General features: G+C 38.1%; 1 protein-coding gene and 1 pseudogene across 2 annotated transcripts in view; one reads left to right on the top strand and one right to left on the bottom strand.

Moving 5' to 3' along the window:
- The window catches only part of Camk4 (calcium/calmodulin dependent protein kinase IV), a 203,472-nt gene that overhangs the window by 29,972 nt on the left and 149,736 nt on the right, over positions 1–23,764 (bottom strand). For both annotated transcript variants that reach the window (XM_051202350.1, XM_051202351.1), the window contains 2 exons: positions 5,633–5,723; positions 3,659–3,733 (listed from right to left, as the gene is read on the bottom strand). In XM_051202350.1, the coding sequence (XP_051058307.1) occupies positions 3,659–3,733; positions 5,633–5,723 (166 nt within the window). The remainder of the gene's footprint in view (positions 1–3,658; positions 3,734–5,632; positions 5,724–23,764) is intronic.
- LOC127235148 (ATP synthase subunit d, mitochondrial-like) lies at positions 10,167–10,706 on the top strand (annotated as a pseudogene).

Here is a 23,764-nt window from a genome sequence, read left to right as displayed (position 1 = left end):
TTTCCCTCAAGATTAATGGTCTTAACTCACCTATAAAAAGACACAGGCTAACAGAATGGATACGAAGACAGAATCCATCCTTCTGCTGCATACAAGAAATCACATTTAAGTTCAAAGACAGACATTACCTCAGGGTAAATGGTTGGGAAAAGATCTTCCAATCAAATGGACCCAAGAAACAAGCAGGTGTAGCTATCCTAGTATCTAACAAGTTAGACTTCAAACCAAAATCAATGAAAAGAGATGAAGACGGTCATTTCATATTGATCACAGGAGAAATCCATCAGCACAAAGTCTCAATTCTGAACATCTATGTCCCAAATACAAAGGCACCAACATTCGTAAAAGAAATGCTACTAAAACTCAAAGCTCATATAAAACCTCACACACTTATAATGGGAGACTTCAACACCCCACTCTCACTGTTAGACAGGACTACCAGTCAGAAACTTAACAAAGAAACCAAAGAACTAACAGAAGTTATGTCTCAATTGGGTTAAACATTCCAACCACACACAAAAGGGCTAAGTATCTGTGTTGACTCAAAAGTCATAATCTGTATGTCCCCAAGGTGACAGATTTAGGAGGTGGGGTCTTTGCTGTGAGAGTCAGACTTTCAGGGCAGAGCCTATGGGAATAGAATTAGCATTTACAGAACGGGCTTAAGAGAAACTATTCACTATCACCCCATGAAGACAAAATATCTAACAGGAAGCAGGACTCTTGATAAAAGACTAATCAGCCAGTTTCTTGATCTCATATTGATAGGGGATGTCCCTTTGTGTATGCTTCTCTTATTGTTTGATGAATAAAACACTGTTGAGCCAATGGCCAATGAGGCAGGAAGACAGATGAAAGAAGTAGGAGGGAAGGAGAAGTCTGGGAAAGGTAGGCAAGAGAGCCCATCAAAATCAGTTGTGATGTAGTGGGCAAAGGAACTGCAGGTCCAATATTTTCTGGTAAGCCAAGACTACGTGGAAATACATAGATTAGTAGTTATGGGTTAATAATTAAGACAGAGCTAGCCAATAAGAAGCCCAAGCCATCAGTCAACAGTATTATAATTGATATAAGTCTCTGAGTGTTCATTTGGGACTGCAGGGCAGTATGACCCTGCTGGGCCAGAAAACTATGCTAACATCAGACTGCCAAGCTTTTAGAATGGAGAGAAGTAAGTTTCTGTTGTTTGTAACCCTGTCTAAAATATTTTGTCACAGCACCTGAAAATGCATGAAGTCACTTAGCAACAGAACCCTCAATTAATGAAGGGCAATAATGTTCCATTAACAGGAACATTGCCAGAGTCTCCAAGAGTATAGGAGCTGTTAGTACACTCGGGCAATATGATAAGCAGAAGTGACATGTGGGTTTCAGCATGTCTGTTTGACTACAGGAACACAGAAATGATGACTGATTTCAAGCAGCTAACTTGGACTGTGAGACAAGTCCGAATCCCTGACAGAAATCAATAGCACTTGCACAGCCATATTTGTGGAAACCCTCAGGATTGCTTATCTTTAGACTCCAAACATGAGAATCCTCTACCTTGTCTAAGCCATAACTAACTACTGTCTAAGACAGTTTTGTGTGAACTCCTTCTCCCTTCTCCATCCCACACCCTTCCCCACTTCCCCACAAGTCCACGATCTCTTCTTTAGTCATTATTGAGAACATGTACATAAAACATCTGGAGTCATTTTCCTTTGCTTATATATACACTGGTCCAGAACTGACCACTTGGGATGGGACTGTACATAGGATGTCATCCATGGAAGAAAATGATTTTCCCTCTCTCAGTAGCCATTGAACACCTGAAGCCCCTCATACAGGGGTGAGACCATATGCAATTTTCCTGTCCACACTGGCAATTGGTGGTATCATTATGACAGTGTTACTCAAACAACCATATTGTTGAGATTTCCCAGGTCCATTCCTGGTTATGTCTAGTGCACATCGTCAAGCAGGAAATGTCCTATGCCTCTGGATGCTAAACCATAGTTACATTAAGTTTTCTGAACTTACTACTAACCAACATTGCTACTCAACCTCAGAAGACATATGATCTAGAACAAGAATATTTGACTCAATATAAACACTGGGTAAGATAAGTACCCAATTTTGTGATATTATTGTATTTATGAAAAATAAAATTATAAGGAAGTATTTTTTTAACCCATCAGGAAAACTACCCCATTAAAAGCAAAATTACAAAATGTGTATATAAACGTGGAGATAGAGAAGGGATTTCCAGGTACTATTAATTCTGACAATGTGTATTTTGAGTTTTGCTTCTTACAGTTAAGGCTCTCCAGTGGAGTGAGTGCCAAATACATTCTTCCTGTGTGAGGCAGTGATCTGTGTATACAGCAGGAATTAATAAGTGTTTGCTGAAGAGGTGAGAACTGTACTGTGTGAAAAGATTCTGATGCCAGGAGATTTTGACTCATCTTTCAAGTGATGACTTCAAGTTTTTTTTTTTTTTTTTTTTTTTTTGTTTTCTTTTTTTTTTTTTTTTTTTTTTTTTTGGCTAGAGTCAAAATTTTAGTTGATTTGTTGCATATTCATTGACCACCAATTTTAGGAACACTTGGTAATGTCTGCAAGCTGTTTTATTTCTGGTTATGTTGTTGCTAACTTAATTTAGTCATAAAAAGGGAAGAGTTGCTCATGTTAGTATGAATCAAAAGTTTTTCTGTCTGTGAACTGAGGACTCGACACACTGTGCCTTCCACTCGTCCTGAGTAACAAGACAAGAGGAGGGAGGGTCATTAGCACTGCCCACTTTTCCTAGCAAATGCTGCTAGGCAGTTCTGCAGCTAACCTAATTAATGTATCATGAATCTTCAAATAGGGGTTTTCTCATAATTGTCTTTCTCATTCCAGTTCCTACAAGAACTATTACATCATACTAAGGTCAGGGTCAGCATCTCTCTTTAAGCCCTGGCCACTGTCAGGAGGAAGGCATCACTTAGCCTGATTGTTGGGATCCATAGCTGAAATCTATAAATGCCTATTCCCTAGCTCTGTTGTACCCTTCTATAAACTGTAAAACTGCTATGGGGAATGCAGAGACAGACTGTGATGAACTGCTTTCCTTGGTTTGGAGAAGACTGGAAATAAATCTGTTTTTCCACTTTATATATTTTATGTCATTTTCTCCTGATATTGCTGAGTGGCCAGACCCACAGACAGGCTATTTTGCTTGTGAGCTCTGGTAACATGAGCAGCTGCCTCATTCTCATTGTCTTGTATACCATCTAAATTAATACATCCACTCTCATTACACACCCTCCTAAGGAAAGCCAAAAAAATTCAGGAAGGGCCAGTGGCTCTAACTGCAAGCAAACACCCTGCTTTTCCCCTGCCCTGTTCCCTACTGGCTGCCTTTCCTGCACATAAGGCTCCTAAAGTAGCTGTGATCCAACAGGTACTCTGACATTGGTGTCCTACATTCCATATTACTAAGTCCCACAGGAAAGACAAAAGGTGACCCAAGTATCATTTATATACGCCTTAGTCATGCTGTGACCAAGGCCAAGCCATTTAATGACCACATTGAAACATAAATAAATAGAGACATTGGGAGTTAAAGTAAAATCAGGTCATTAGGTAAAAATAGATTTCAATAAAGGTAAAATGTCAGCATTAAAGAGCATACCGCAGTACCCTGGGGTTCCACACACTGTCTTCATAAGCACTTGGTGTTCCACAATTTTAGAAAGTCCAAAATCAGCTAGAAACACAAGAGAAAAATTTAGTGTGCCAAGATTGTTCTCAGCTTTTACAAGTACTTCTGCTTTTCAAAAACAAAACTAACGTATTTGTTTACTCCTGATCTGATGGTGGGTGGATGTGGGTGGAAACAAGTCACTTTTCCAAAGCTAAAAAAACAGTAATTCATTCCTTTAACTTGGAAAAACATGACTCATAAATACATTTACAAATAATTTATGATGCTTGCTTTTTCCTAAAATCTCAAAATATATCAACATGTAAAGACATTTTTTTAAGAACTGTAACTGCCATGTTTACAATAAGAATTCATGAGAGTCACAGAGAGTACAGGCATAGTGATATAATTCAGAGTCTGCAATTCACTGGCAAAATAAAGTACAGATTTTCATAGATGCCATGGAGATACACAGAAATGTCAAAAGTTTATCCTGGCTGAAAATAAATAACACCAGCTCCCAATGTTTTAACAGATAATAACTATGTTCATATAATGAGTAAAAACTTTTTGGGGCCCCAAATTCTTTCTATTTATTCCTCTGTAGACTACCTAGGTAAAATATTATACAAGTTGCTACAATTGTGACCTTTTTTGCTGAGTGACCTCTCCTATGAGCCAGTCAGAAAGCTGCCCAAGGTCATTCTCCAAGGGAGGCAGGTGCAGAATGATGCCATTTTAGACTTCAAAGATACACCCACATTTCCACAAGGTGCCTGCCTGTATCACTGAACACAACAGGCAGCCCTGCAGAAAGAAAGGCTTTCCTCCCCAAATTAGTATCTATCCATTCATCCAAGTAGATTTCTTTAAGGATCAAATGTTTGAAAGTGATGTCAAAAGAAACGAGGACTCACTGCTGTCCACTGTCTTTCTGGAGTAAACAGTGAGGATGATTCTTTAAGTTCTCACACTCTGCTGCCTGAACTCCTCCCTGGTAGAACAAGTTGTTAACACTCAACGCAGTGGACTCATCAGCTTAGCTCCGAAAGAGAGCCCAGTGTAGCCCAACAACCTTCAGAGGCTTTTACACACATCTGCTGAGGAGATTTCATCTCTTAACAACTCACAACTGCCTTTGGAAATGAAAATTTGCTTTATCAAGTATATGGAATATAAAATGTATTTTCTCCTAAAGGACTGATTTCAATGGGTAGATAAGAGTTGCCCAAAGATCATCTTTATCATTTGTCTGAATGTAATATGGGGTGGAATTCTAGAGTCAACAGTTTGAGAAAGTCTTGTAGATTCAGTCATGTTATGTTGGTCTACACATTAGTATTTTAAGGTGCCATATGGCAGAAGTTAATACAATGCAGAAGTTAAAATATTATTTCATTTGACATTTTCTAATTTATTTGACCAACCACAGACCCTTTGTCAAACTATATCCTCCACAAACACACATACAAAACAGGGGGTTTTAACTGATTTAGCAACAGCATCCTGCAGATAACAATTTGAAAATATGGTCTTTGAGTTTTCTCTGCTAAAATAAACAAGAGATTCAGAGTCTACATTCACTAATTTGTACCAAGTATTTTGTATTAAAGTTCTTCATTTTACAAGGGTAAGCTCCAAATAATTTGTCAATTCAAAGCTAAGAACCAAAAAACAAGTCACCTTTTTCACTACAAACTCATTTAAAAAACACAAGAGTATCTTTTGAGGTCCTCATCATTACTAAGCACCAGGTCTGGGGGTCATTTGAGGGTCCAGCAATGGGCTAGGGAATTCTAGAGCATAGCATCACGTGAACAGCCCAAAAAAAAAGGGCACAAACTAACAAATGCCAAGAATTCAAGGAAAATGAACTGAGGAAATCCTGGCGAGAACAAAATTTAGAACAAATGGCTTCTGCTCTGGGAAAATGGTCCTTAAATGACTAGAAAACTTTCTTACCAATTTTGAGAGGTGCATCTGGGGCTGGAGTCGCATAGAGAAGATTCTCTGGTTTGAGGTCACGATGGACAATTCCATTTTCATGCAGGTACTGCATAGGAAAATAAGGGACAGCTGTATAATTTTATTTATTTATGGTTCAGCTCTATCATAACCTTATGGCTCAACAACACACATTAGGATTTTTAAAATAAATATCACAAGAAAACTATGTTTCAAGTAAAGAGATTAATGAAAGTGTTGGGGTACACATGAGTAGCAGAGTGCCTTCCTAGGGAGGCCTGCAGTGAGCTGAGACCGATCCTCTCATTTCTCATCTGCCTCTATCAAATTCATAACTACATCCTGTCCATTTTACTTCCAAATTGTTTTCCAAATAGTCCAATTTCTTCCTATCATTATCCCAATTTGTTCCTTGGATTTTTCTCCAACAAAGCACAAGGAAGCTGTCATTAATTTTCCTTGGAAATGGGATGCTGGCAGAGAGGATAGTGCTGGATGCTTTTGGCTAGAGAAATCTGGGGTGTCTGGTTAGAGTGGTCAGCAAGAGTGAGAGTCAATAAAGAACACCCAGACTCTAATTTTCACTCTGGCTATGGAATGAGTCTCCTAGTTTATCAGAGAGGATAGATAAGGGTAGATATTCTCTTTCCAACATGTTCAAAACACATATGTTGTTCGTAACATTTTAGTAAACATATGCCTAAAAATCAGTACCATGACACTGGTTTTACCTACACCATTTTCTCCTAAATTCAAATCAAAACTTAAAATCATTCACTTAGTTAAAGTTTTAATGAAACACTTATTTCTTTTGACAGCAATAATTAAATGGATTCTTACCACTTTAAATAACTGTCATACAAGAAAGCAATGGTAAAGAGGCCCAGTTTTAAAGAGGCAAATTTTATGCTGACAGAATATAAGCCTATGAACAAATACAAGACTACAAAGAAAAATGAAGTAGCATACACGTAATCAACAAATGAACAGCAGATAAAACTCATGTGCATGTAGGATTAGAGCAAGTGCATGCTGGGAGGCAGCTTCCCTAGGGGATGTTGAGATGTTTAAAAACGATACATGTGATCAATTTATTTTCTCATTTTCACTGTATGATGTCAAGTTTGAGAAAAGAGATTTTAGTGTAGAGGCTACAGATATTTTTTAGGTAATTAGATATATTAAAAATAATGTATAGTGTGGGACAAGACAAAAAATGGTCTGCAATTACTAAGAAATAAGCAGCAAGCATTAGCACGAGAAAGACAATATCCAGAGTGGGCACAAAGGAAATGTCTGTACAGTCTTGGGATCCAAGAGGCAAAGGGGCAGAGCTGGGGATGACACCCCAGCCTTGTGACAGGTGACTTCTGCTCAAAGGTAAAGGAATGGTGTTGAAGACGATGGTGTCTGACACAACAGTTAATGCTTTATATGCTGAAAAGAGTGAGGCTGGGGAGTGGCCAAAGAGGTAGGTAGAGTGTGCTCACACGTATGCTACACAAGTGTGCTACACAAATGTGCTATACAATTGTGAGGAACTGAGTTAGGATCCTCAGTAGTCACGTACAGTGCTACATCTAAAATCCCATTGCGCCTCTGACAAGATGGGAGGTAGAGATGGGAGAATTCTGGGATGCCTGGCCAGGCAGCCTGGAGCAGGCAAAACGAGCAAGACACCTCTCAAGCAAAATCAATGATGGGGCTGTGATCTGAGATTGTCCTTTGACCTCCAAACACATGACACATGCATGTGCATAAGGATGCACACAAGAGAAAGGGGTAAAAAGGAAAAGGAGGCGTTGGCATTGGGATACATAAGAGAAAAAACTACTTGGCTTCAAATAAAAGGTAAATCACATATGGGAAGAAGTGGAAATTTGTACATTTCCCCTCAAAACCTCTCTTATTCACAGACATCCAAGCAATTCCTAGATTAAGTATGCACTAAAGTAGAGTGTGGAATTTAAAAAGAAACAGATAGATCCCCTAAATATACCTTATCACATATCTCTTTAAAATGCAGCCATCAAAAGCTCAAGTTTCCCTTTAAAGATGCAAAGATAACACTGCTACTCTGACTTCAGGGGCTGTCTAGACGTGTAATTAAACTCTCTCTATGGCCCTAACAAAATCTATGTCGTTGTGTAATGAAAGCTACTACATGGCAATTTGGTTTAATTACAGCTCTGCTGTGTTCGATGGGCTGTGTGTGGTTAATTGATAATGTCTCAGGAGTTGGTAGGAGGAAGTATGAGTCTCTTTAAAAATATAACAGGACACAGAAGAAGTAGTCATTAAAGAGAGAAAACAGTGTTCTGGCTACAGTTTTCCTACTGGGGATGAAAATTAAACTGCATGGCATTGTACTTTTCTGTCCTTCAGAAAACTTAGAACTAATGCATCCAAATTTAAGTAAGGATATTGGAGTGAGTACTCCATTTTGTGTCATATCTGCTTTGGACACTCTTTATCTTGATCTTCAGCTTCAAAACTGTCCATAGAGAAGAAACACCTCCCATGACCAGACCAACGGAACTTGTAGTACCATCTAACAGGGCCTATTTTATTGTATGTGTTGGTCCCTCCCGTATTCCCAAGTCTGGGATCACTGCCATCTTACCTACTTCAGACTCATCCCTCATTCTTCTGTTTTCCTTACTGAGCTTGAGCAATTTGACACGTAGATAATCATTTCACTCATTTGTTATTTTCATTTATATTGCAATTGCTTACTAATAGCCTTTCTTTACCGGCACTACTATACCTGCTATTTAGCCTCCCCAATAAAGCCATATATCTATATTTCTAAATCACAGAGTAATTTAAAGCAAGGCCTGAGCTGAAACCAAAAAAAAAAAAAAAAAAAAAAAAAAAAAGTCAAACTTCAAACTGAAACCTCATGCCTACAAACTGAAACCTAATTTCTCCAGAATAAAAATGCTAAGTTCTTTAAATTTGTTTCTGAGACAATTGTTAATATACATAAGCCATATAGTGTGATTAATCCTATGTCATGTTATATATGTTCCTATTCAGTTCCCAGAACATGTAATGGTTCTGGAAATTGAGCAGAGGGGTAGATTGGTAAAGCTTGTGCTGTGCAAGTGTAAGGATCTTCGTGTGTGCCCTCAGAAGCTGTATCTGTCATGCCTAGCATATGCAGTGGTGGCCGGGCATATACAGAGGTACAACCACAAGAGACCTGCCTGAACAAGGTGGAAGGAGAGGACCCACACCTCTGGTTGTTCTCTGATAGTGGTGACACTTAATTCACAGGAATCTGCATGCACACGCACACACAAACCATACATACATATATGTACATGCACATACCATACACACATGCAGACATATCCATGCACAAATCACACGTGTGTGTGCATCACACACACACCTATACACACATGCATATATCATAGACACGCACACTTATCTGTACACACATCTTACACACACAAAGTATTACTCATCTCACACACCCCTCCAGAATTTGACATTCTTCTAGAAAGACTTGGGGTCTACTTTTCTTTTCCATTAAATCTGGTAGAATTTTAAGTTCCTCAGAACTAATGGAATGCAGGTAATCTGACAGTGAGTTCCAAGGTTAGATCCTAACAGTCAATACAGTCTTTACCTTGCGAGGTACCTTTTTTGGATCCCTGAACTACAGTGTTAAGAACTGGGTGACAGTAAAGCCTGTATGATCATACTCTACTCAGCAGGTAACTTGGATCAGTCAAGTTGAAGTTTTTTATTTGACAAACACAGAGGTCTCATGTAACAGACATGGTAATGCCAGAAATGTGAGTGGAGTTAATTTAGGTGATTGATTCATCCTTCCCACCATCAGTCTTCCACGAATATTATAGAACAGTGATAATTACCATTCCCACTGTGTTCAACCAGAAACTATATATACATAACAAAATGAGTTTAAAACAGTAGTCTGAGGGCAGAATAGCTCAGCATTTAAGAGAACTTGTTACTCTTGCAAAAGTCTGGAGTTCAGTTCCCAGCACCCACAGCAGCTCATTAACACCTGTTACTCTAGCTCCAGGGGGTTTGACATCTTCTTCTGGTTTCTGTGAGCACTTGAATGCACATGCAGGAGTGTGTGCTCTTTCAGACACATAAGTAAATAGAAATAAAAAGTCTTTAACTATTTTTATGTGTATGACTGCTTTGTGTGCACACATGTCTCTGTATCAAATGAATGTCTGGAGCCTCTGGAGGCCAGAAAATGATGTCACATGCCCTGAAACTTGAGTTACAAGTTGTTGTTAACTGCCATGTGGGTGCTGAGAATTGAAGCCATATTTTCTGGAAGAGCAGCCTTAGTCAGTGAGCCATCTCTCTATCCCAATAATGATGATGATAATAATGATAATAGTGATGATAAATAAAAATAATGATAAATAATAATAATAATAATAATAATAATAATAATAATAATAATAATAAACTTTTAAAAACCGTAAATGCCGTCAGTCCCTCGCTGCTGCTGACAGCGCTCTGCTGCACTGGGGTCGGTGAAGGATTGCAAGATGGCTGGCCGTAAACTTGCTCTAAAAACCATTGATTGGGTGTCTTTTGTGGAGATCATACTCCGAAACCAAAAGACAATTGCGAACTCCCTGAAGTCCTGAAATGAGACCCTCCACACCAGGTTGGCCAATCTGCCTGAGAAACCACCAGCGATTGACTGGGCGTATTACAAGGCCAATGTGGCCAAGGCTGGCTTGGTGGATGACTTTGAAAAGAAGTATAATGCCCTGAAGATCCCAGTGCCTGAGGATAAGTACACAGCCCTGGTAGACAGCGAGGAGAAGGAGGATGTGAAGAACTGTGCTGCATTTGTGTCTGAATCCCAGGTCAGGATCCAGGAATATGAGAAGCAGCTGGAGAAGATTAAGAACATCATTCCCTTTGATCAAATGACCATTGATGATTTGAATGAAGTCTTCCCAGAAACCAAGCTGGACAAGAAGAAGTACCCGTACTGGCCTCACCAGCCCATTGAGAACCTGTGAAGCAGGCCAGGAGGAGCTCCAGCCCTTTCTTCCACACTGGACATTAAAAGAAAACCTTTACATAGTGTGAAAAAAAAAAAACCCAAAACAAAACGGAAATGCCTGTCAATGCAGCAACAGTAACTGCCATCCTATACAACCCACATAGTCAGCACCTTCTCCGTAAGAATTTCCTGCACGCCTTCCACATTATTTTACTCATATTTCTAGTTTAACATCTGAATGCTAATAATAGTTAAGCGTGTGCTTGTCAATGCAAAAGACGATTCCCTGAGAAAAAATTTTTCATTGACCTTTGTACCCATACAAGCATGGGAATGTAGTAGGCTTTTTGATAAATTATTTGCAAAAATAATGTGCGAATGGACTGAATAGTCAGAATTACAGGTTGAGTGAAGCTCATTAGAAAACACCAATGAGTAGCCAGAAATACCATCGACCTTTTTAGTCTATCATGCTTAGGGGTCTAGCAGGTTTAGACTTCCTAAATGTTTATTAAATAATGGGATAGTACTCCCAAGCTGGGGCAGAACATATCTATTTTCATTGGAATAGATATCACGTGTCCATAGCAGTTCATTACCTGTATAGCTCTGTGTTCAAAGACTTCCTGAGTTCAACTCACCCTGTTCTCTGTTAGGAACTAGTAGCATCAGCTTTTGATCAATACACTGGGAAGTAAAATGTGGCACAAACTGATAAGTTTTATTTTATTTTTTTTAGTGCACAATAAAATTTTTAGTACTTCCAGGTCCAGTGAGTACATATAATAAAGTCATCATTTTCCCAGCATTTTCTAGTCTACTGAGTTTAGGATGTCAGACTTCTCTTTTTCCCCTTAGTACATTGATGGTGTCACTCTATCATCTGCTGCACAACTCCCAATGAATAATATGACATTTTCCCTTATCTTTGGTTTTCTACTATGTCTGTTTTCCCCTTTTTGTGTTTTCTTTCTTTATCTCTTGTGTTGAGAAACAAAATATGAGGATCCTTCTGTCATTTTCCTCATTGACATTAAGAATATTTTATTGTTTATGTGGGTGTGGCATGCATGTATTGCAGCATGCATGTGGTCATCAGAAGACAGCTTCTAGAAGGTGGTTCTTTCCTTCTAGCATGTGGTCTTGGAGATCAAACTTAAGTGGTCAGGCATGACAGTGAACAACTTCACTTGCCAGCCCATGTTGAAATTTGTAAAGGCTTTTCAATTTTTCCACCCCTTCTTTTGAAATGCTCCCCCAGCCTTAGAGCAGGAGTTGAACTGTAGATGTATGTATCCAGTGTGACTGGGCTCCACAGCTGTGTCTTTTGATTGGCTGTGGTTTTCTGTAATAGTCTCCATCTGTTGCAAAGACAGGCTTCTTGATGAGGGAGGGGACTAAACTTATCTGGGTATGAGGACAAATATTTAGAATATAGTTATGGATTATGCTCATTTAGTAAAGTGGTGGCTGGAATAGTTTTTAATGTTATGTCTACAAATTCACTGTATTTTTGTTTGTTTGTGACATATCTAACCTGTTGATACTGCCCTGCATATTTTTCCATCTTGGACCTAAAAATTATATTAAATCTTTTATCTTCAGATATTTCATTTCAGAATTCTCAGTATGTCTTCTACAAACCTATTAAATGGCCTCAGCTGTTACTCTACCTTGTCAATTGTGTAGACTATAGCTGTAATAACTGTTTTAATGTCCCTCTCTGCTGTTTCTGCATCTGTCTTGAGTCTGTTGATTGGGTTGACTCCATGCTTTTTCCTATACTCTGTGATTTTTGACTAAATGGTAGATATTGTGAAGTTTATCTGATTGCGTAAAAGAACAAAGTAAACATTTTAAAACTCTATTCTGGGTACAGTTTGAACCTTTTGAGATCTGAAGTCTGTTTTGAAGCTTTGTTACATCTGTGCACTAGAAATACATTGTGTTCCATTCACAGTACAAACTTAGAATGCTTCTAGTGTGCACACATGCACGTGTGTTCATTTGCCCTCCCCTACCCTGGGCCTTGAACAGTCTCCTCACGGTTGTGAAGGAATCAGCATTTAGTTGAAAACATGAGCATGGGAAACATCCAGAGCATACAGAGACCTAGTTTTCTTCTCTGTGCTCTGTAAATGTGAGACTCTGTAGGCATCTGGACATTGACTTTCTTCTCATTGTAGGAAGGCTGCTGGGACCCGCTGATACAGATTTGAAGTATTTCAGTCCCTTGCAGTCCTGATGTTTCTTCTCCCTGTGTAGGAGTTGCTGACTTGGTCTGACTGGTGTTTAATATCCAAGGACCAGATTTCGTGTCTGAATTCTTGTGGGTTTTTTTTTTCCCCACAGAAAAGGATAAATTCCCCTTTACTTCACCTTTCTCAGATACTGCCAACAGTAGCAAATAAAATTTCCCCATAATTGGAATTATCTTACATATTGAGATATTTTTAAACCTTATTACTGACATACCAATAAATGCTGACGATGTTATTTAAAAAGTAATTTGAAGTAGCCCTGTGTTTAGTTCAATATTAATTAACCCAGCACTTCATTTAATATTGAGGAATAATTTCACCAAATTCATTCATAAATTTCTAAGGTTTTAAAGAGCAAAATAAGAAGCCACTTCAACTTGATCCTTTGCCAGAAAAGAATTCCTTCCATTGTGGACCCCGGTAGTATTTGAGGACAGAGCGATTCCGAAGTTGTGGTGATGTGGAAGGAGAAATTCTTCTTGAGGACGTTAGTGATACTTGCTTTGAGGAAATCTCCTTGATCAATCTTAATCATATTAAACAGCTGGATCAGGGCTTTAAAAAATGACTACAAGCTGGATTTCATTCTAAGCAGAAAGCATTTACCCATTTTTATGTTCTATTACTTATATAATGATATTAATTATTGACTAAAACAAGTACTTCAAAGTACTCTAAGCATATTAAACATGTAACAATTACATAAACATATCACTAAAACAACAACCTTTTTAAAGGACTGATATGAGGAATTGAGTACAGGTTCTAATTCACATATACTAGTAGCAATCTAATAGGTCACACAGTAATGAAAAGGAGATTTAGCCATAAATACATGCTTAAGGAAATAAATATCCTACCTGATTTTAACATCATATGCTATGTACATATATCAGAACAGTACCCAGTATATTATTAATATGAATAATTTATGTTTTTAATATGTCAGTTGAAAATTAATTGCTTCAGTGTGATGCTTCTGAGATTTACAAAATAAATTTTGTATCTCATGGTTGTTCAGAAATGATTCATATTTTGTGATGGCCCAGAAGCCTCTGTGTCTTTCTTCTCTTTCTTTTTTTTTCTTTTCTTTCTTTTTATCTATTCTTTGCATTTTTCACTTCATGCATCTCCCTGTCCCTTTGTATCCACCCCTTGCCCTTGCAGCTTCCCCACTAAATTAAAATAAAATTTAAGAGAAAAGAAAAAGAATGAAAGGAAAAATCAATCTCGTCATAGAAGTTTTAGTGTGACACAGTGACTCACACAGTAAACACTTTTATCCACATATCTTTACTTCCAAGTGTTCACTGCAGAGTCATTGGTCCGGTTTGAGGCTTCTGGTTTCTGCTACACTGTGATGCTGAGCCCCCACGGGGACTCCTCTTGCTTATCCTGCTGTTGCCCTGTGTCTTGGAGATCCTGCAGCTTTGGGTCTGTAGGACTGGTCCCTCCATGAGCTTCAGCAGATCACAGATGGGGTGGATGTTGGGGTGGGCCAACTCAACCCTGGTTCTGATCCTGGGTAGCTGCAGGGTTTGTCAGCCCGCCAGCTCTTCCTTGTCCTCGACACTAGGGTGAGCTGTCTTGCATTGCCCTCCTGAGTTCTGTGATGGCCCAGAAGCCTCTGTGTCTTTCTTCTGTTTCTTTTTCTTTTCTTTCTTTTTATTTATTTTTGTGTCTTTCACCTCATGCATCTCCATATAATTTCCATATACTTGTAGCAGAGATGAGCAAGGGGTGGGGCCAGTTCTGCTTTCACATACACAGGGTTGGATCTCCCACACCTTAAGAGTCAACTCTACTGTGTTGCCCAGACATGGTGTAGAGGTCATTGTCCTGAGTGCTGTAGTTGATGAAGGTGACAGGCAGGGCCAGTACTCCTGTTCTTATGACCTCGGGGCCAGCTATCCAACCTGCCTCAGGCAAAAATGGGTGGGGATTGGTAGGGGAGACCTCTTGTTTCTTGTATAGTATCTAAAGATCTGTTGGGTTCTGTAGACTTATATTTAAAGCCTATAAGGCAATTTTGTCAAAACCCTGAAGGCTTTAACACAATGAATTTGAAGTTGCTTATAATTTCAAGGATCCTTGCCACATATGTAATTTTAAAACATTAAATGTCTCTATTAGCCAGGGCATTAATTCTCACTAAATAAAGATTTAGCTTTTAGTAATTTCAGATAATCAAAGTGCCTCAAGGCTAGGATTTTTACACCCTTCTTTCAAGGATTACTCTAAGAATTATAGTCAATTTTATAGATATTGAGAGATGATTTGGGGATGAAATCTCAACCCCAATGCTTCTAAAACAGCTTAATACAAATAAAGTGAGTAAATCGCAGGACTAAATGTTTTTTAAAATAACTTTAATCTTGCACTATGTGACTGGCACATTCTAAGAGATTTAATAAGCATATTAATCCTTATAAATTTATTTCCTCTATTTTGTGTATAAAAAATATCAACATTTTCATGTTCCATCACATCATTCCTTGTAGTGCTGGGATCTACAGGGATCTAACGGGTCTTAATCAGAGAACTGTGATGGTAAAAGTTATGTTTTAACTTTAAATTACTATGCTTAAGAGATCTATAAAACAAAAATGCCTCTAACCTATAAGCCACACTTGCCCAAGGACAGATGATTGATTACTGGAGTGCTGGGGGCTGTTGTTCATGTGAGATAACAAGTCACATTCTATAAACTTCACTTCTGAAAACAAGCTTGGTTGCTCCAACTGCACAGGATATGATTGATCACATGTAGGTGAAGGAATGGAGGCAGGAAGTACATCAGGATATATGCTTGCCCCGATTGGGTGACGGTGGGAAACTCAGCCTTGTGGAGTTTGCCTTTACAAGCCCCTAACTAAGGTGATTCACCACCATATTTAGGGTATCCTGGGTATGGACCTGGTCAGTGTCCATCTTCCCAGCCAGTATTTTAAAAAGCTTACTTCAAATTTGGCTCAAAAGTTGCAGCAGTGGTCTTACTCTTGCATGATGGGATTAACAGGACCAAGAAAGGAGCAGGATGGAAAAAGCCTTGATGATGGAGAAAGATCACACCTTATGCCCAAGCTTTTCACAGGGCTATTAATACTGTTTGAAAAGGTTAATAATAAGAGTGAAAAAATCCTTCAACAGAAATAAAATAATTTTGGATGGAATTAGAGTACCAGATTTCTTCCATATGGGAGGAAAGCAGATATTGGAGATGTCTCCTCTGAGGGAAATATGACATAAGATAAAACATTGCAGGGAGAATCTGGAAGTTGGGCATTAACCCTGCCTCTTCCCTATTAAGGAAATGCAAAGCCACTCCCCCAATTCCCTCTGCTCTGTCATACAGAAGGGATAGCTCCTTCTGCACCCTGTCATGCAAAGGGATAGTTTTCTTGTTCATGTTGTTGTTTTCATGCTGGCCTTGGCTTTTACTAGCACTGTGATCTATTTATTATCCCCACAGGTCTCCTTTGTTAATCTCCATGTGGTAGACATCCTACTTATAAGAAGTATGTCTACAACACTTTTGGTAGTCCGTAAAATGGTCTCTTTTCCCTCCTGTTATTTGGACACAAAACCCAGTAGCTGCATGCTGTGCACTGCCTGGCTGATGGTCGGACCTTGATCAAGTGCAGAAGGGATGAGTGTTATCACCCTAAGGTTACAAATGTAAGCCAAATTAGTGTTGGGATTTTTGTTGACTGTGTCCTCTGTGGCACACATGTGATTCTCATAAAATATTAGACTATTAAAAATTACATTGTAGCCAATAACTAAACCACCTTGTGTCTTTAGGACCAGATAATAACGAATCTTGGAACTGGAATTCTATAAATGGATTTTTGGCTTAAATCTGTTACACACTTAGTGTGTAACAAGTCTTGTATTCTCTATGAGATGATTTAAAATTATTTTTGAAGTAAAGTTGTTAAAAAAACTCATTTGTAAAGGATAATTATATTGTTATTATCCATTCTTCATGTCTTTTTCCTCTATTAGTAAATAAAAATACTTTAACACAGCTCTTTTCATATTTACACTATATAATTTTAATTCTCTTATGGGCATACACATGTTACGGTATTACTTAATAACATTGCTTAGGTGAAATCTCAAAATCAGTCCACTAATACCTGTGTCATCCATTGAGATCAATAATATAAAATAAAAAGGCTCAATAGAGCTTTTAAAAGAAAAAAGTAGAGTACAACAAAGAAAATAATTTTCACAGAGTTTCGTATATTTCATGTGTGAATGTAAAATGTAAAATAACTGAGTAATTTCAGATATTAAAAGATTAAAGAAAACCAAACGTGGCAGTAAGATAATGCTAGTTATGATTATAAATAAAAATGAGCCCAGCCAAACAAAACAAAACAAAAAAAAAGATAATCTCATAAATGTAATCCTTTAGAACTTAATGAAGATGTTACAATGAATTTTCTAAAGGGACAACACAGTAAGGATGTATTTCAATACATTGCTCATCACATTAAACATCTATAGGAATTAACCTTTTATTATATGCAGTTACTGAGTTATTTTACGTATTCTTCGATACCAAAAGATTGATTATACGTCTACTCTATTGTCTGCACTTGCCATAAATAATCCTATTAGCCTATTTTCTCATTGTTCCTGGTAAGTAAACCAAGCTGAACCAGTTAATGAAGAAATCCTGAGTTCTGACAATCACTGTACACTTTGTTAGTAGTTAGACTCAATTTCTAAGAAGACAAGAAAAGTCTGCAAAATGCTGGAAAAGGAGGAGCTGAGCCACACTTGTGTTTTGAAAGCACAGGAAACTGTTGAGTGGGAGTCAGCATGCTCATCTTCCATCTCTGAAGCTACCTACACCAGGTAAAAGCAGCCTGAGGATCCAGTCAGAATAAGCTACATTAAATTTTATGACCCTGCAGAACTGGAAAAAAAATCGAGCAACAATTTATGATAGAAAACTAACCAAACAGAAGATTTTGGCTAAAATTTCATGAACACATCCTCCATTCTTATTAATGATGCATGTCCCAGATGTTTGGTCTTGGAGAGGTACACCCATGGAGTTATTAGTGTACCTGCCTGCACCTTCCTTAAAACCTAGGATCAAGAACTGAATTTGGTGAAGGTCAAAAATTCAAAAATAGCTAAACTGAACATTAATTGAGGAATTGCCTTCAGCGTTCCGGCCAGCTGACTTGTCTGTGGTACCATCCATAGGCACGTGGACTTGGGCTGTGTAAGGAACAGCCCAATGCGAACCTGGGATTCGCATGGAGCAAGTAGGAGTTTTCCAGTCTCTGCTTCAATGCCCACCTGCAGATTCCTTCCCTGGCTTTCCCTGATGACAGACTATAATCTAGATGCAGAAATAAACTCTTTCCTTCCCAAGTTAGTGTTGGTTGATGCTTTGTTACAGTAATAAAAAGCAAACTAGCACATAAATTTGTACCAAAGCTTGGAATATTTATGTAATGGACATGGTTGTGTCATTTGGGATTGTGGAAGGATTTTGGAGCTGTAGGATAGAAAAGCCACCAAGTGCTTCTGAGCTTAATGGAGCTTGGCAGCTAAGGGAGCTTGGGAGGTAAGAAAGATTAGAGCAATGCAGACAGCAGAGGCCTGGCTTGGCAAGTTTCAGAGGCAAGTTTGAGAGTTCTTCAAAGACAATTGGGACTATTTATGCAATGGATTTAAACTGGGAATCCGTGGAAATTTTAAAAAGACATAACATTTTTAAATAAGTCAAACCTGGCCAAAATTAGAACTCCAGATTTAGAACCAAAATAATTTTTCACTAAGTTAATCCCTTCTTTCATTCTTCTGTCTTTCCTTAAACATTTTCTTCCTTTATAGGAATTTTTTCACTAACTGCTTTTCCCCCAGTAATTATGGGTTGAAGAGTACTGAATTTATGGCACAGGTAAGATTCCAGGTTCACATTTCCAGGTACCAAGTGTTAAGTTTTAATGCCACAATCCAGTTAGCCTTTGTTTATTTCTACTGAACCCAGCAGTGCCCATCACTTTCTCTGAAATGTAATAGCATCGGAGGTTGCTAAGATGCTATTTATTCTCCAAATAAAGCAGCTGTTTGGAATCGAATGGTTCAAAGTCCCCTGTCTTTAATTTTTTTCCCTAAACAATTTTCTAAGGAAAATCAGAAGCCTATTAACCAGAGTGGAGCCATTGTTTGTGGGAATACACACTCGCATTGTGATTATCACTTAGACCTCATTGTGGTGGGATTTGGGGAAAATGTATTTTGCCGTCTCTTCTTCCTTCCAGTGGTTCTGTTCTCCCAATACCTTCTATAGGTGTAATAGAAACAAGCCCTCATTGCTGTAGATATGCTTGTATCTGGCACTTTTACACCCACCTGAACACGTCAAGAAAAAAAAAAAAAAAAAACAAAAACACAGAAAAAAAAAAAAAAAAGGATGGTAGGAAGGAAAGAAAAGAGAAAAAAGAAAAACAGTGATGCATATATTATACAATTCATATGGATTTTAGCCTTTATTGTTAGTTTCTTTTCAATATTTTATCCCTGATCTAATATTAGGACCCGGAGCCAAAAGTTTGGGGAAACAGTGAGGAAATGGCATCTTAAAGAGGTGTCTGTCTCTTTGTGCAGCTTATCTGAGAGTAGAATTCTCTTTTCCAACAAAGAAACAAAGTGGGCATCCCAGAAACTTTTCTGAACCAAGGAACCATTAAAGCTGTGTCCAGGCAGGGAGTCACATTCGTCCTACAACCAGAATTATGGGACTCTCATTTTCTATCTAATGATTTCATAGAAACGTGATGTCTTGGCATTTTAGGGCTTAATTGTGATTGGAGTTTTCAGAAATAGTGAAAGGAGCACCAATTCACAGCATTTGGGTCTTGAATGCCTGTGGTGGTTATTTTTCTGAGTTGTTCTCTCTATGATCAGTGTAACGGCTGGTCACCTTGTTACTACTAGATTCTTTGAGATTTAAAAAAAATAAAAGAAAAAAAAAATCAGTATCAGAATCAGCAATACCTAGTTGAGTGTGTGCCCACAGTCCACAGGCTGTCACAGAGTAGAAGAGTGGATTAAGTAACCAGTGAGTAACAAGGGGGACTGTATTGCCCAAGACAGCATGTAGGAGCATTTTCAGGCTCTCTGTTGGACTACAGAAAAGTCTTTTCCCTGTTGTTTATGGAAGGCAGTTAGTTATGCCCAGGCTACAATGATGAAAAAAGGAAAATAAGAAGTATTTTTACCACTGTTTCTAGAATTTTAAAGTAATAAAGATAACTATCCAAAAAAAAATCTCTTATTTCAGAACCTAACAGTAGATTGCTTTAACAAAGACTCAAGTTCAAAATGTCTTCCCCTCTAAATTTAGATTGAACATCGACACTAAGTGTTTTGACCAATACCAACAAAACCTTTTGTTTTGGCATGCTCTACATTTTGTTTTGTGTGTTGTGTTTGTGCATGAGCACAATGCTCCTATGTGAAGGCATGTGCATGCAGGTATCCATCGGTACCAGTACCTGGCTGAGTTAGGATGATTATGTTTCTGGTTCTCCCTGAGGAGGATTCATAAAGCAACATAAAACATCCCCCATTTTGTGTTAAATAAGACAAATAATAATTTTTCTCAGAACTGGACATTTTAATGAAAACTAAAACTACCTTTATCTTGTGGACTTCATGAAATGTTACCACCTGAAGACAGCTTGACACGGTGAGGGAGATGTGAGACCACTGGAAGGGATGCAGCCTGATTGAAAACCAAACCTTGAACCCTCTTAAAGGGCAATCTATGGATGTGAAACCTCTGCTTTACTGGAACAATGGACATCCGTAAGCTAAGGTTGAAAAATAAGCTGTGATTATTAAAAGATTAACATCAGTGAAAAAAATCTTCTGGGAAGTATTTCCTCGTGTTCAACACACAAAAGCTATGATGTAGAGGGGGCCAAGGCTACCAATTACCAAAGTTAAAATGAGATCAGATAAGCAATTTCAACAGACATATAATTGCTAGTGAAATAGAAGTAGTCATTAAAAGTCTCTCTCAAAAAAAAAAAAAAAAAAGCCCAGGACAAGATGACTTTAGCACAGAAGTCTACAAGACTTTCAAAGACTATTAATAATAATCCACAAAATAGAAAACAGAAGGAATATTCCAAAACTCATTTTACAAAGCCACAGTATCCAAACACCAAAGTCACATAAAGACCCAACAAAAAGTAAGAATTACAGACCAATTTTCCTTATGAGCATAGATGTAAAACTTTAGCAAAATACTTGCAACTGAATCAAAAAATATATCAAAAATATCATTCATGATGATAAAGTAGACTTCATCCCAGAGATGCAGAGATGGCTCAACATCTATAAATAAATGTAATCCACTATATAACAAATTCAAAGAGAAAAAAACTCAATTAAAAATAAAGCGAAACAAAACAAAAACCATGATTATCTCATCAGATACAGAAAAAGTTTTCAACAAAATCCAATGCCTCTTCATGATAAATGTCCTGGAAAAATTGTGGATGCAAGGGATATAACTCAACATAAGAAAGGCAGTTTACATTTACAACAATCTCATAGTGAACATCAACTTAAATAGAAACGCAAAACAATTCTACTCAAATCAGGAATAAGACAAGTTTGTCCACTCTCTGCATACTTATTCAATATAGTACTCGAAGTCTTAGCTAGAGTAATTAGACAACTAAGAGATCAAGAGGATATAATTGGAAAGGAAGAAATCAAAGTATCTTTATTTGCAGATGATATGATAATATTTATGTTATTTTAAAAATTCCACCAAGAAATAACAGGCAGGAACTGGGAGGAACCTAGATGTCCCTCAACAGAAGAAAGGATAAAGAAAATATAGTGTGTTTACACAATAGAGTATTACTCAGCTGTTTAAAAAAATAATGTCATGAAATACAGTTATATGGATAAATGAAAATATCATTCTAAGTGAAGTATCTCAGACTCAAAGACAAATAGGGTATATATTCACTTATATGAGGGTATTCGCTGTTAAGTCAATGACAACTAAGCTACAATCCATAGAACCACACAGAGTATGTATAGAGTAAGCGACTCGGGAGTACACATAGATTTCACTAGGAAAGGGAAATAGAATGCATAGTTATGGATGGATGAGGTGGCTGGAATAGGAGGATCAAGTGGGTTGGAGGGCAGGGAGAAGGGAATGAGGGAGGGATTATGGGCAGACAGCTAAAATTAAGGGCCATTTGAGGATGTAGTATTATTTCCTTAAGTATATATGTATATGAAGGTGATCTAAATGAAAATACCAAATAATGGGGGAGACAGATTCCCAACTTGCCATCTCTTGTCCCCAATTGCAGATTCCAGTACTCAGATTGTGTTTCATTTAATTCAGCTGTTGGCCAAAGGCATCCCATGAGACTCCCAAAACAACCCAGGCTGCTATTCTCCACAAAGTGTGAGCAAAGCCCTACCTACCTCTTAGTACAACAGGTCATTGAACATGGAGCAGTTGAGCTTGAACCTTCATAGAGTCTTCACCCCACCAGCATTTTTGGTACAGAAAGAAACTCTGCAGGCTACCAAAAAGAAATGTAAACACCACACAGCCACAAATCCTTTGATCTACAGTGGTGTCCTGCCTGCAAGATGTCCTGATGATGGCACAAAGCCTGTGGGAGTAACCAATGACTGATCTGACTGAAGGTCCACTCCATGAGATGGAGCCATATCTGACACTGATAGAATGACCACGAACCAGAGACTAGATAGCCCATGGGCCTGGGGTAAAACTAGATATTACTTTATTTTTATGTAGTGATAAAATGAGTCCTAATGGTATTCAGCTATACTCAGATCAGTGTCTTGTTCAGCCATCATCAGAGAAGCTTCCTCCTGCAGCAGATGGATTTGTTCTACTACAGAGATCCATATCCAGACATTACGCAGAGTGACAGACCTTGGAACAAAAGATGCTAAGTGAGATGTCTCTGTCAAATCCCTCCCCTTGGAATTCAGGGAAGCCAACAGAAGGGGAGTTGAAAAGAGTTTAAGAGTCAGAGGGAATGGTGGACCGCAAGAAAACAAGACCCTCTAAATCGACACGAACAAACTCATGAACTCACAGAGGCTGAAGCAGCACACATGGGCCTGCACAGGTCCACACCAGGTTCTCTGTGTGCTTATTATGGCTTCCAGTTTACTGTTTTTATGGAATGCCTGAGTGTGCAAAGGAATGGGTCTTGGATTTTTGTGCCTTATTGTGGGTTCTTTTCCTTCTCTTGGTTTGTCTTCTCCAATTTTGATATGACAGTTTTTATCTTATTACATTTTATTTTGTTATAGTGCATCATTATCTCTTAGGAGCCTGTTCTTTTCCAATGAGAGGTAGCATTAATTTGAGTCTGGGAATGAGCCAGTAAGCAGTGCTAATTCCTGTTTAGAGATCCTGCCCTGGCTCTCCTCGTGATGAACTGTAACCTGTAAGCTGAAATAAACCCTTTCTGCTCAAGCTGGTTTTAGTCAGTGTTTTATCACAGTAGTAAGAAACAAACTAGGCCAACATCGTCCAAAATTTACACAACCCTAAACAGAAGGTATGCAGAATGTTATCATCAATGTAATAATTTATGTGCATTATTTGGAAAGTTACTAATTACATCTTCCACAATATATCTTTATTGTCCTGGGATTCCAAGGATAGAAAACACTGGAGGCAGAATTTGATAAGCTTTTGATATCATTTTTGTCACCACCAACAACGATGTGTGGAAATGTTCAGGGGGAGAATATACCCTTCAACAAGCATCAATTTTATATCCCAGTGTTCCAATA

Source organism: Phodopus roborovskii, unplaced genomic scaffold (assembly GCF_943737965.1).
Source record: "Phodopus roborovskii unplaced genomic scaffold, PHOROB, whole genome shotgun sequence".
Taxonomy (NCBI): domain Eukaryota; kingdom Metazoa; phylum Chordata; class Mammalia; order Rodentia; family Cricetidae; genus Phodopus; species Phodopus roborovskii.
Note: the sequence above shows the minus strand (reverse complement) of the source record. Positions and strands in the feature narration are given on the sequence as shown.